The 15,221-nt window shown below is 35.2% G+C and overlaps 1 protein-coding gene across 1 annotated transcript in view; it reads left to right on the forward strand.

The window, feature by feature from the left end:
• The window catches only part of MARK3 (microtubule affinity regulating kinase 3), a 132,189-nt gene extending 120,992 nt beyond the window's left edge, over positions 1–11,197 (forward strand). The window contains exons 15-18 of the mRNA XM_044664630.1: positions 2,712–2,969; positions 6,226–6,252; positions 7,885–7,929; positions 10,198–11,197. Coding sequence (XP_044520565.1) covers positions 2,712–2,969; positions 6,226–6,252; positions 7,885–7,929; positions 10,198–10,543 — 676 coding nt within the window. The 3' untranslated portion in view covers positions 10,544–11,197. The remainder of the gene's footprint in view (positions 1–2,711; positions 2,970–6,225; positions 6,253–7,884; positions 7,930–10,197) is intronic.
• Positions 11,198–15,221: the final 4,024 nt, after the last annotated feature.

The raw sequence follows: 15,221 nt of genomic DNA on the forward strand, positions 1-15,221 counted from the left end.
CCACAAAGACTCCAAATGGGGTCATGAAGAGTCATATACGACTAAAACAACTGAACATCATCAAAGTGGAAATCTTAGGACTGGATATATAGATCTTTGGTAGTCATCTCAATAGAAAAAATAACTGAGTTCCAGAGGAGCTCAACAAGGAAAGAAACGAAAAGAGGACCCTGGATTTGATTTAGGTTATGTTTCTTGCCTTTAGTTCAATATTTCAGATCTGAAATTTTATCAATGACTACTCATTTGACACCTATTACAATCTCTTTGTTGAAAGATAATGTAGCTAGGGGCAGCTAGGTGGCTCAGTGGTCGAGAGCCAGGCCTAGAGGTGGGAGGGAGGTCCTGGGTTCAAATCTTACCTCAGACATTTCCTAGCTAAGTGACTGTGGGCAAGTCACTTAACTCCCCATTGCCTAACTGCTAACTCTAACTGCTCTTCTGCCTTGGAACCATTTGATTCTAAGACAAAAGGAAAAGATTTTTAAAATGAAAGAAAGTTAATATATGGCTGAAATTTTCATGATCTTGTGCCCAGACCGATCCTCAGGCAGCCCATACGAGACCAAAACTCTTAAATCTTTTCACTTTGTTAAGACCGTTCCTCGCCATGTGAAAGCATCAGAAGATTACTTTTAATGTAAGAATGATGACATTTCAGGGGTGGAATAGTTAAGATATTGTAACTTAGCTATACCTGTGCCTGGAAATCACATTGAAAATTGTTTTAACAGTTTCATTTTTGTTCAGTGAAGCATGGTGGCCTTGTAGTCACTTGTGACATGAACCTTATTGGCTATAATTAGCTCACTTGGTCTGCCTACTTCTCTTTACCTAGTTGGTGTTTTAGAACATCTCTCAGGAAGTTTGAGTTGTATGTACAGTGCTTTGCACATAGTAAGCACTTAATAAAGTTTTTTTTTTTTAATTCATTCATTTCTTCCTGAGCCTTCACACAGTATTCTTTTGCTTAGACTGCATTTCTTCTTCATCAGTGCCTATCCAAAGCCTTGTTCTTCAAGGCTCAACCCAGATATCACCTCCTCCATGAATCCTTCTCTGACAACACCCCTCCCCCCACCTCATTTTTTAGTGCTTTCTGCTTTCTCAGTTTCGTTGCACTATATATCCCTTCAGTAAACTTTGAGTTCATTTAGAAAAGGAATTGATTCATTTTTGTCTTTGTTTCTTCAGTACCCTAGCACAGTACCTGGCACATAGTAAGCATTTAATAGATATTTATGATTTTATTTCCCATTGAAAAAAGGGATTTTTATTTTTTCAGAATCAAGACTTCTAAACTATATTATTTGCACACACAAGATGTTTTAATACAAGTAGAATGAAAGTTTAACTGGGGATCCATTGTATCATAATTTGCTAATCCATTTTTTAGTGATTTTTTTTAATACTTACAACATATCAAGTCTATTTGAAGAACAAGGGTGCAGGCACACTCAGCATACATACACATATTAAAACTTTAAAAGTTTGAATTTAGAGATGTCTTATTAAAATTGATTTTCTATAAATCTTCAGAGCTCTAGATTTTATATCTATATCTAAATATATTTGTATGAACATTAGAAATGTAGAAATAGCTGTCTTCTATTTAAGCTAATAATCTTTGAAGAATTTTATTTTTTTAGAATATTTCAGCTCTGAATTAGCAAAATGCACTAATTTCTTCATGGCAGTTGATGATAAGTTTTCATTCTTTGACAAAAATGAAATGGTTTGGGAAAGAAGGTATTTGCTTTAAACTGTAGTTGCTTTTCTTTGTCATTGGTCCATCATACTGTTATTTCTGCCTCTGCCTAAACCCAAAACCCCCCCTCACAGCCTGACAGAAATGTTCGCTTATGCAGCTAGTCCTGCCTCACTTTGTACTACATCTTCTACCTGTATTCGGCTGAGACATCAGAAGTCGATGTCCATGTCAGCCTCTGGGCAGCCCAAGATGATGTTACCTCCAATAGACAGTGAAGGAGATAACTTCAAGGATATGTAAGAAAAAAAACCCACAAAATCCTTGTGATACTAATGTGTACCCACTGCTTTAGTTGTGTGCTGTGGATTTTACAGTCATAGAGTCTATGACCGTCTATATAATGTCCTTTCTCACCATCTTTTTCTTTATGCTCTGTGTGGTGGTGTCTTTCATATATTTCAATCTCTTTATGTTTAAATACCTTCTGCATAGTTTGTCCAGGTACAAGGAATTCCTTCGCTCCCTTCCCAGTTCTTTTAGCATGTGGAATGGTACTTTTTATGGGCTTAAAAACTTTTCAGTTGCCTATTTTTAAATTCCACCTGTGTGTTCTTCTGTCAGATTATTTTTAATTGGGAAGATTCTCTGCATGTAGGCACCATTGTGAGAGGGGAAGCAACAGAAATTTTAGTCTAGCTATTCTTTGTCCCAGAAGTTCCCTATATTAGTCTTGTCCCTGAAAATCTGTATGCACGATTCTCCTAAGTTCCCCAGAAGGTTTGTTTCTTTAAACTGTTCCCTTTACTTCTTCTATTCTGGCCTACTTTTTTCTCCTAATTCTTTGTAAAATATCCCTGTTTTGGACTTTTATTTATGAGTTGGTTCTTTCCTTTGTGCGAAAAGTTGTATTGTGAATGTAATATGATATCCATAAGATAATTTCTAAAGGTTAGGTCTATGAATAGGAAGTTTAAATTATTATGATTTTCTACTTTTGCAGCACTGTTCCTGATCAGAGAACACCAGTTGCTTCAACTCATAGTATCAGCAGTGCAACTACTCCTGATCGAATTCGCTTCCCAAGAGGAACTGCCAGTCGTAGCACTTTCCATGGCCAACCCCGTGAGCGGCGAACAGCAACTTACAATGGCCCACCAGCATCACCCAGCTTGTCACATGAGGCGACTCCACTTTCCCAGACCAGAAGTAGGGGATCTTCTAATCTTTTTAGCAAATTAACATCAAAACTCACAAGAAGGTAAGTACTGTGAAGTTCGGGTATGTTTTAAGTTGACCAAACATAGAAAAGCTGCTTTTTCCTCTGTTATATGAAGCCACTATTCAAATGCTTCTCACTTCAACTCATGCTTTTCAAATCAATATATCTTGAATATTCTTTAGCTTACTTAGCCTTTATTAACTTTTAGAAATGTGATACTGGAAAGCCTTTTGGAATTGATAGCCAAACATTTTTAAATCTATTCGCAGTATTCAAAGTTAGCATTTAGGATTGTATCTGTGTTAAATAAATGTGCTTTATGATCTGTATGTTTGTGTCATTTTCTAAAGTTTGAGCAAAAACGCTCAGTTGATGCTCAATAAATAATAATATTTTAAGAAATGACAATGCCCTTTTAAAAAGTGATGGATAGACTTCCTTTGCACTGATTTTAGTGCCTTGAAGTCTAGGATCACTACAGAAGGATCAAAGAGTGAAAGATACACAGCAGGAGGCTTATACTTGGTAGAAAGAAAAACTTAGTTGCTTGAAGTTAAAGCTATCCCAAGTGTCTGTTACCTGGTTAGGTTGAGTTCCCCATTCCTGGAGGTGTTCAGGCAGAAACTAGACAAAGTGACAAGGATATTGTGGAAGGAATTCCTAGTCAGATATGAATTGGATTAGATGACCTCTGCAGTCCTTGCCAAACTCTAAAGTTCCGTGATTCTATTGTTGTGTTCCCTAAGGTTTGAATCATGAAACTGTTTGAAGAATACCAGCTTTATGGCTGCTAAAACTATATTTAATGCAAACTCTTTGGCTTTTTGTTATTAATTTTGAAAATACATTTTCCTCCACCTCCATTATCACAAGATTCTTTCTAATAAAAGACTGTATTTCATTTTAGTAATGAGAGGTAGAATTTGTTACAGTGATATAGCCTGGAAAATACTAGCTCTTAAGGGGTAAAAAAAAAAAATACATTGATGAGCTTGTGACCCTTTGAATAGACGGCAAAAATTAAAACCACGTTTAAAAAATTTGAGAGCCATCGTAAATCCAAGATAACATCTCAAAAGATTCCCGTAGTGGGGGCCTCTGAAACTAGATTTGCCTGCTGATAAGTATATATTTTCATGCCAAGCTTCTGCAAGTTGAAAACAGATTTTCTTATTTGTCAGCTTTCTTGCTTAAAAAGAAAGGTAGGGATCTTCTCTTGAATTGTTATTTATCAAGGCTTCTTCTTCTGGTTCCTTATATTACTACTTTTATTTTTTATGTGATCTCTATTGTTTAAGATGTGTGCTGAATCCTGCAATCTAGTAGGCCCCTTTAATGGCTTGTCTAGATCATCAGTACAAGACTTGGGTTGTGGGTTTCATATTTAGAAAGAACCTTAGATAACATCTAGTTAACCTCATCCTCTAAATTTAAAAAAAAACTGAAAGTTTTCAGCTAGTCATGTTAGAAATTGTAACCCAGATCTCTTGATTCTAAGTGTAACATACCTTCTATTCTACCCTGTGCAGTCACATTTATTTCTCTTTCCTTTAATTAATATAGGGGATATATATGAAATTCTCAGGAAATTTTTTTACATGAGTCATCACTGACTCAAAGTTGGGGAAGAGCACTTAGCCTCTACCTCTCTCTAACCAGAGCCAGCTCTGAACATTTGAGCTATGAGCTGAGATAAACTCAGCACAATTTTGCATACATATAACCATTGCTGCTATTATCCTACAGCCTGCACACACTTCTGTTTTGTCTTTCCATTGCCCTTTGAGTTACCTGCAATTATGATTCTTTTGAAATCAAAATGTTCCGTGAGTTACAAGCCATAAGTCATTGGAAGAATATTTTTGTTAAAAAAGAATGGCCTTTGAATCATAGAGCAGCCCAGGGTCATTGAAAAAACTGCCCACTTTCCCAAATCAGTCTAGCCCAAATTACTTGTTCTTTTTGCTCTTCCTGCCTTGAAAGAAAAATAATTTTTAAAATACTGATTGAGCTATAATACATATCATATTTAGGGAACAGTTTTTTAAAATGAATATATTTTACTCATGGCTACAGCTCAGGGTTTCTGTCACTTTTAGCCTAATATAAAAAAGAAATAGAATATATAACACTGTCTCTTTTTCTGTTTTATGAAACTATTAATTCAGCAAATATTTATTAAGTACCTAGTATGTGCATGGCATTGTGCAGGATGCAAACATGAGTATGAACTTGTGAGCTGGGGGCCTAATAGGTAAAATGAATATAAGGCAAAATGTTTTAAACGGAACACAAGCAACACGAAGGGCTCTGGAAAGACAGTTTCCTAGTATTTTTAGTTAGTACTGCTAATTTGTCAATTTCTGAAATTACGTCACTTTTCCTGAATGACTAAAAAGCAAAGGTTACCCAACAAGGAAATTATAATTGTAATAAAAATCTGACAATCCAAAGTACTTTTAAGCTCTGAAATTGTGACCTAATTTTTCCCCAGAGTGATCGAAATGTAGTATAGCTACTCTCATTGAAATAAAGACACTGCAAAAGCTTAAATAATTCATTTAAAATGTGTAATAACCCATTTTGAAATCATTCATTATCTCGTTAATTAATATATCCGTTTCAGAGCTTAAAAACTATTGATTTTGAAAATATATTACTCCCTACCCCACCTCAGAGTAGCATTAATATTGACATAAATAAAAAGACCTTAAAATTTGGCTGATTTTTGAGTATTTGGTTATTTCTATACGTATTTCTATTTAGTAGTAACACTAAGATTTTTAGTAATTTCAAAGTTTTAGCATGGGAAGCCTGTCACTTAGATAAGGAAATTTCAGCAGTAAGACTTGATTATGAAAATCACAACTAACTTTAAAAAAAAATTTTTTTGTTTCTTAATGTAATTTGAATTTTCTAGAATAATGATCAGTTATTGTTGTGAAGATCCAAAGAGTTTAATTCAATGCAGGGTTATACAAAACTTTGTTATTTGTTTCTGGCATGCCTCTTTTACCACCCCCCACCCCCTCAGGCCATAAAAAGAAAAAAGTTTTTTCTGCTACAAAGTAATCTCTATTCACTTTAAAATCCCAAATTAAGAACTTGAATATTCCATTTAACTTATAACTGACTCATTTTTCAGCCAACATCTTGAAACAGTTTCATTATGTGTGTTAGTAAGATAAAGTTTGTTTTATTGTTTTTTGTTGTCTCTAATTGACTGGATTTTTTTTTCATTTTAATTTGTTCAAATCATCTTGGTTAATTTTGCTTTTGGCTTAATTTCTTTTAGAAACATGTCATTCAGGTTTATCAAAAGGTAGGACTTATATATACATATATACATATTTCCATCCCCCTCCCCAAATGGCTTCTGCAATTAACATCAGGTTTGGCTTCATAGGCCTGGTTTCTCTTAAAACTAAAATTTCTGCTGAGAACTAAATACTGTTTCTTTTTTTTTTTTAAGTATATGGAAAGAAGCATATGAACTCCTTTCCAAAATGTGTAAGGACCTGTGGCACCCATATAACAAGAGGCTAAGCATGCTCTGCATTTTCTTTCTTTTGTAGAATGATTAGCATCTGAATAATTTGGTCTTTATACTAATATACTTAGCATGCTTCTTTTTGGAGAATGAAATATTCAATAGCATTTACAAACTATTGCTCTGTAGCCATTAGCATGCCAAAGGTGAGTAATATTTGTGTTGATCACAATTTCTGTTTCTCTGTTTAGAGGGTTTGATTAACAGAAATTTTTGAAAATCAGAATGATGGTGAAATTGGCCACATTCCTTTCCTAGAAACAGACCCAAAATTCATATAATGCTAAGGTACAATGTAGTCAGCCTAGAAACCTTAAGACACAGACAACTGTTTAACAGCCACATTTAAGATATTCTAGAATTGAACATTTTGATTACTTGTTTTTATGAGCAAAAGACAGAGGCTCTATCTAGTGAATGGAGGAATCAAGAAGTTTTATTTATGACTCAAATATTATATGCCACTTGGTTACTTTCATCCATTAAATAAGGCTAATTCTTTACCTTTTTTTCCCAATCTCAGGGTATGCAAATATATGTATGAATAAAGATACCTTAAGCTACTGTGAGATGATCATTAAATGCTCTTACTGTTAAGTAACTAAAAGCCAGTGTTGGGGCAGTTAGGTAGCTCAATGGATAAAAAGTCAGGCCTGGAGACAGGAGGACCTGGGTTCAAATGTGGCCTCAGACATTTCCTAACTGTGTGACCATGAGCAAGTCACCTAAGCCCATTACTGTTCTTCTGCCTTAGAACTGTATCTTTGCTAAGATAGAAAGTAAGTTTTTAAAAAATAAAAGCCAGTGTGCTTTATTTTTAATAGTCTCTTTACTTTTTTGTAAACGGTGAAATGCTGGGTTTTTTCACTAAATACATCTAGTTTAAAGTTTATTTTATGGGACTGTGGGATGTCTTTTATTAAACACTAAAATTCACCACTACTATTGTAGGTTAGCTGCCAATTAGGCAACATGGGAAACATAAAATCTGTCAAATTTCACTTTTTTAGAAAAAAATGCATTCACGAAGGGTCTGAACTAAAGCTATACCCCCTTTTGCTGTCAGAAGCCCACTAGTTTTTTTTTTTTTGGAAAACAGTTTTAGAAAAAAGTCAGAATCAAGTTCATAATCATAGTTCAAGTTTCCATCTTTGAATATATCATTTGTCATCCATCATATATAAGTATAGTGCTAGATATTCTTTTGAAATTATACCTAATGATCTTTACAAGATTAAAGTGGGAAAAGTAAATGTTTGGGAAAATATTTCTATAAACATAAATCTGGTATCTATTACTTTTTTTTTATAATTTCTTAAGTGTTGTTTTTAGATAGTTGTGCACTAGTATAAGATTTCTCTTCTTTTTCCCACTTCCCTATGCTTCTGCATTCTTTTCCTTGAGGCTCCCAACTGAATATGAGAGGAACGGGAGATATGAGGGCTCAAGGTGAGGGAAATCATTTTTATTTAAAATTTTACTTAATTACTGCATTGTATAGTGGAGATAACATATTACTTGAATCTTGTATATCACATTAATAAACTATTACTACCTGTTTAATATAGTCACTTTTTTGAGTCTGCTTTAGCTTTAGTCAAAGCATGTGCTTGCTGTTGTTACCTCAAAATTTAAGGTGTACTTATTACTAATGATATTTTAATTACTTTAATCAGCCACATGGAGGTACTGATTTGATATGGCTTATTCATCATCTCAACTGAGCTAATGGAGCTCCAGAAAGCCTTCCTGATAATTTCATATAATAGTATTCCTTAGTTTGTTTTAAATATATTTATGTGTATTGCCATCTTCCCAAATATAAGAATGTTGTAAGAGTTAAGGGAAGGAATATAGTAGATTTACCACTGTTTTCATTTAATGTGTCCCCAGACTGCTTTCCTATTTGATTCATTAGTTTCTGCATTGCTAGAATTAGGCAACATTTTCCAATTATATTAGTAGTAGGAAGCATAAGTTTTAAGAGAGGAGGTATGGACCACCCTTCAGTGATACCTTTATTTAATGTATTTCATTGAATAGGGGGCGTGGGGGCTGTGCACACACACCAACTTATTTTAACAAAAATCTAAAAAATACTTTGTACATAGAATAGCATTGTCTTAGGATTGGGAGAAGAGTAATAAATGGTAGGTTCCTGAGCTCCCACAGCTCAAAGTCCTAGCTGAAAGAAGAAACACAAGTATGATATTTTACAAGTAGTACACTGTGTTATATACACTAATAGAAAGAACACAAGATTTGGACTCTTTAATTCAAAGCCCAGCTTTGAATTTACCCTATTACTTGGTAAACTTGATAAAGTCACTTGACCTCCTTGGGCCTCTTGTTTCCTTATCTGTCCTCAGATCTCTAACAAAAAGATGAATGTTTTTTGTTTTTTTCCCAAAAAAGGATTTTGTAGGTGGATCGCTCTGGGTTTTCTTCTGTAACATTACCTTTATTTAGTTAGTGTTTTTTTCAATATCCTAAACATTCCTTAAAACTTAGAAATGTACATTGTTAATATGATTTAAGAGTTTGTGTTTTAATGACTGCTTTAATCATTAACTATAGATAATGTAATCTGAGAATACTATAATCTCTTGGGAGTTTGAATTTTATATTCTCATTTTTAACCATTAAAGAAATAGAGGCAAAATGACCAGTTGTTTATTGAAAGTGACTAAAGAATCCCAGAATACCCAGAATTTACTTTCCTATTTCCTCAGCACTACTATCATCATCCTAGAAAATTATCCTTAGACCCCTCCTAATAAAATATGATCTAGATCCTGTTTATCTGGGAGAAGAGAATGTCTTTAGACATGAGAAATGAACAGGAGGCAGCTGGGTAGCTCAGTGGATTGAGAGTCAGGTCTAGAGACGGGAGGTCCTAGGTTCAAATCCGACCTCAGACACTTCCCAGCTGTGTGATCCTGGGCAAGTCACTTGACCCCCATTGCCCACCCTTACCACTCTTCCACTTAGGAGCCAATAGACAGAAGTTAAGGGTTTAAAAAAAAAAAAAGAAATGAATAGTTTTTCTCTAGAAAAATTATTGGATTGTGCATCATTATGGGGAAATGAGGTATGGGGGGGGGAACATTTTTTTTTTAATATTGTTATCCACCAAGCTATTCTCAAAACCATTTTGTAGGCTTCTTGAATTGGGGAATGTGTAAGTGACATCAATGATGGATTTTAATTGTGCAATGTCAAAAACAAAAAACAGCTACTTCTGTGTCCCTGGTAATCCATGAAAATACAAAGGATTTCTGATAGACCTGTAAGGAATATAATGTATATCCTGTTTGTGCCCTTTTTTCCTATTTTCTATTTTTTTTTCTTGGCTTTCCAGATTTTTTTGTGGAAGAACTCTTAAGTGACCATTAAAGCTAATGAAATTGAAAGTAGTAATAACTCACTTTTATGGCACTTTGAGGTTTATAAAGTGTTTCCTCAAAGCAGCAGAAGGTGAGAAATAAATGAGTATAAAACTGATGCAAATTACTAGCCAGATAGGATTTTGATGACGATGAGTTTTTTTTAAAGATGTTTGTGACCACTTGTAATAGATGCTTTCTTATGAAAAATGATACATGTACGTTATTAAACACAGCATGTTTAATTTGCCATTTTGCTTCACTAACCAAAGTAGGATGATATTGATTTTCATATGGAATTAAAAATAAATCTACCCCCTGTGCATTTCAGTCGCAACGTGTCAGCCGAGCACAAGGATGAAAACAAGGAGGCAAAGCCCCGCTCCCTGCGGTTTACCTGGAGCATGAAAACCACCAGTTCCATGGATCCCAATGACATGATGAGGGAAATTCGAAAAGTCTTGGATGCCAATAACTGTGACTATGAACAGAGAGAGAGGTTCTTGCTCTTTTGTGTCCACGGAGATGGGCATGCAGAAAACCTTGTACAGTGGGAAATGGAGGTGTGCAAACTGCCAAGACTGTCGCTGAATGGAGTCCGCTTCAAGCGGATATCAGGAACATCCATAGCTTTTAAAAACATTGCTTCCAAAATTGCCAATGAGTTAAAGCTGTAACAAAGTAATTATGATGTAAATTAAGTACCAATTTCAAGTGTTTTCCTGAACACTGATGGAAATGTATAGAATAATATTTAGGCAATAACTTCTGCATCTTCAGAATCATGGTATTAAAAATATATATATATGAAAATGAGCTGCTCAGCCAGGAGAAAGAGTTGGACTTTTTTTTTTCTAAGTGCACTGCAGCATTAAAGTTGCCTACTCTGTAAAATATTTACCCCATCATTTTATTTTCATTGTTCTAAGGTCTCTTAACAGTCTACAGAATATATCCATTTAAATATGCCTCCCATTTGTGTGGCTGTGAGAGTGTATAGTATGTGTGTATAGTATATAAGTTTAAAGTATTATATATGTAAACAAATCCTTACACCAACATCCCAAGCTGTACCAATACCTCTTTGGAAGATCATTTTGGTGCTAAAAATGGATATAGCCAAGGAGGAAATTTTCACTTAATATAAAAATCAACATAGGAATAGTTACAATTAGTGCGGGTTTACAGTTTGCTACTGTGGGGTTTTCTTTTTTTCTTTTAAAAAAAAGTGCAAAGGGTTTGAATTTACAGTTGTGAACATTGCGCATTTGTTGTTTTTTTTCTTCCCAAGTAGATCTCATGAGATCATTAAAAAATCACTTTTCCTCAATAGAGTTTTGCATTATGTCTCCTAGTACTGTATTTAAATTTGGTAATAATAATAATAATAATAACAATAACCAAAGTGTACAAGCATATCTCACCTAACATCATTAATAGGGTCCTTATAATCATGTCAGGCAAGATAATGTTGCCCATAGAAAAAGAAAGATAGTTACATGGAAACAATGTTAACAGTGAGCATTTAGTGGAACATGAGCAAGGTGTTCTCATGGAGCTTGCTTATATATTTTCATATCATTAATCAGTTAAAGTGCCTCTGTGTATTGAATAGTAAGTTTCTTTAGAGCTAGTTTCTTTACGGTATCCTTAGAACAGCAGTGAAGGATGAGAGGGGGATAGAAGGGCAGGGTTTTTTAACCTGGCACCTTTTTTCAGAGAGAAATTAGAATAAGGAGTATGATTCCATGTGATTTGAGAAAGGATTTAGATGAATGGAGCAACTTGATTCTCTCAGTTTCTACCTGGGACCCATATATAAAGAGCTGCCTAATCTGAGACTTCATTAGATTTGCTTTCAATGAAGTATAAACTTTTCTTATTCTTTGTGGTTTGTTGCATGTTTCAGGCTTACAGGCTTTTCCTGCTTCCTACATGATTATATGAGAACATAATTAATTCAGATATCAGTTTGTGGTTGATTGTAGCCTCTTGTCAGGTAAATTAACTCAGAATTACTTTTTTTTAAGACTGAAGTTCCCTGGAAGCAGATATTTACAGATTTACCAGAGGGATCACTTTGGGCCAATTATTTTCCCTCTGGGCTTCAGTTTCTTAATTTGCAAAATGAGGGATGAAGGAGGATAGGCATGAAACAAGATGATCCCTAATCCCCATTTCAAATGGCTTTAAATAGCAATAGCTCTCACCCTTACCTTGGGGGGGAAATCTTGCTAGAGGCCTTTAATGCTTTATGTCAATTGCCTTTCATTTCTGAGCTCTAGTTGGACTGACATTTTCTCTCTCCCACTCAAAGTTATATAATAAAGCCCAATGTGCCAGCAGCGCCTTTTCAGGTCTTATTTCCTTCCTCCTTATGTTTTTATTTGGTCATTCTCAGAAAATACTAGGTGGACACACTTGAGGAGATAAATATCTTTCCATTTATATAGAAAATGGGAAGTACCAGGAATTATCCATTCCAGAACACAATTTCCAGATAGATTTCTTTCTATAAGTTCTTTTTCTTTCTACCGAATAATTCCCATTCACATCTACATATAACACTTGTTAAGAATACTGGGAATACTTTAGAGTACCCAAGTCCTTATGGTTTCCACCTAGAGACATGTACTCTTCTGCCGTAAACTCCCATGATTCAGCAAAATAAACCATAAATTAACTACACAGGAGCAGCAGCTTGAACTTCACTTAAAACTATTGCCCTAGAAATTATCTCACCACCTTAATTTCATATCCTTAGTTATTCTTCAGAAATTTTCCATGGTCGAATGAGATAAAACAGTGCATAAAGCATTTAGATGACAGGTTTTGGTGTTTCCTAGTGTCTGTTCTTTATTCTTCCTAAGAAACGATTTAATTCTCATTCAGATAATTCAATTCTATTACACAAAATTGAAGAGTGGAATCCTTTGAAAAGTTCACTTTTGGGGCAGGTGAGTAGCTTGGTGTGGATTAAGAGCCAGGCCTAGAGATACAAGGTCCTAGGTTTAAATCTGACCCCAACTGTGTGACCCTGGGCAAGTCATTTAACCCCCTATTGCCTAGCCCTTACCACTCTTCTGCCTTAGAACCAATACATAGTATTAATTCTAAGGTAGAAGGTAAGGGGTTTTTTTAAAAAGAAGAAGAAAAAATACTGCTTTCATGTTTGTTTAAAGTGACAAGTAGACATAGGAAAAGTAAAAGGTCATTCAGATTTTCGAGGTCAATGAAGTATTTTTTTTTAAACCCTTACCTTCTGCCTTAGAATCAGTACTGTTTATTGGTTCTAAGGCAGCATGGTGGTAAAAGGTAGGCAATGGGGCAGCTTGCCCAAGGTCACACAGCTAGGAAATGTCTGAGGCCAGGTTTGAACCCAGGACCTCCAATCTCCAGGCCTGGCTCGCAATCCACTGAAACACCTCACTGGCACACCCTACTCTCCACCACCTATCAGTGCTCTCATTTCTTCTAAAGCATGACCTAGTTAGTGGTGATTCTGATAATAGCAGAAATCATCCTGATCAAAGCATTTTAACTATTTAGTTTACCCATCTCCCAAAAAGTTTTCCTAATCTTAGAAATGAGGCATCAATACCTAAGTAGAAATTCTATTTATAAACTCTCCAACCTGAAGTCATCCAGCCTAAACTTCCAGTTTGCTAATTAAAGGGAAGGGCACATACATCTTGAGAACCCATTTCACCACTATACAATTCTACATCAAGTCTTGTTATGCCTTCTAGGACCAGGTGGTCTTTCCCATGACCATCCTTCATACACTTCAGCTATTATAAAGTTTTCTCTTCTGTAGGCCAAATGTTGCGCGTTCCTTCAGCATATCCTTTGTGGCATGCTCTCCAGTCTTCAGCTTGTCATTTCTTAAAAACAAAACAGTTCTAAAAAATGATTGATCCTGTCTAATATGTGAAAGTGAAGACCATTACGGAAAACTGGTAAGACGTTTTTAGAAGCATAACTACTGTGATGATTATCCCAGCATAGTTTTCCTTGAGCTTGGTTGTCGGTATTGGTTGGTTGTTTTTTTTTTTTTGTATGTGATCTGAGCAAGTTCCTGTTTTAGAAACTGTAACTTTGAAGACCCTAACATTGGACAGTAATCATTTGTGAAAAGCCTTGCATCGTGGTCTTTTACAAGTATACAAGCCCAGCAACAAAAATAAATCAAGTGATAGGGAAGAAAGAATTGTTATTTGGGAGCAAAAAGAATCGTTAGCACTAGCCCTGGGCTCCACTGGCTGCCAAAGTTCATGAATAATGGCATTGCCTATTGCAAGGAGGGCTGACAATATTTGCAGAATTAATAAACTTAAAACCACTAAAAACATTAGTACTTTTTTGTGCAGTAAATATATTGCTCTTTTTAAGGGAAAAATATGCTGTAGCCTGATGCCAACATTATTGACATACTGAGATATAATGTAACATGGTGGGGGGTGGGGGGACTTATCTGCTTGTTGCTTTGAAAAAGTTATTAAATTCACATGTAAACCCATTCCTTAATGAGCAATGTCACCATAACCAAATCTGCATATCACTGAATAGGAAGATCTCTTGCATTGTGTTCACTGTTTTTCTTAAAATTTGGGAGAAAGCAGGCCTAGAGACGGGAGGTCCTAGGTTCAAATCTGGCCTCAGATACTTCCCAGCTTGTGTGACCCTGGGCAAGTCACTTGACCCCCATTGCCCACCCTTACCACTCTTCCACCTAGGGGCCAATACACAGAAGTTAAGGGTTTAAAAAAAATTTTTTTTTTTAATTGGGAGAAAGTAAAGAGTTTAGAGTTTATATTCTTAATTGTGGGCTAAATAAATTCCTGTTAAACATAAGACCTCAAAAAAAGAAATGGAATGTATTTAGACCCTTCCATATTCTGTAATCTCCTCTATTTTATAGATGGGGAAAGTGAGTCTCAGAAAAGGGAAATGACTTTCCCAGATCTTCTGACTCCCGATTCAGTACTCTTCTCACTGTTCTACATGTGAAATTTGTGGGTGTCAGTAAAGGGTTTAAAACAGACATTGTTTTATGTACATTTATGAAAACATTCGATCTTATTCAGTCTGGCACCAAGGTCCAAGTAGGTCCTCATCTGGAAATTTTCGGGAAGAACTGGATGCCACATTTTAAGAGGGAACATGTTCAAATGAGAATGATCCAGGTGAAAAAACACATGATTTTAGTTGTATAGTCAGAGTACTTTGGGAGAAAGGGAAAAGTATTTACGTCAAATATTTGAAGGTTTGCCATGTGGAAGAAGGCATAATCTTATTGTGTAGCTCCAGAGGGCTAAGTTAAGCTAAACATAAGAAAAAACTTGCTGATGAATA

Source organism: Gracilinanus agilis, chromosome 2 (assembly GCF_016433145.1).
Source record: "Gracilinanus agilis isolate LMUSP501 chromosome 2, AgileGrace, whole genome shotgun sequence".
Classification (NCBI taxonomy): Eukaryota; Metazoa; Chordata; class Mammalia; order Didelphimorphia; family Didelphidae; genus Gracilinanus; species Gracilinanus agilis.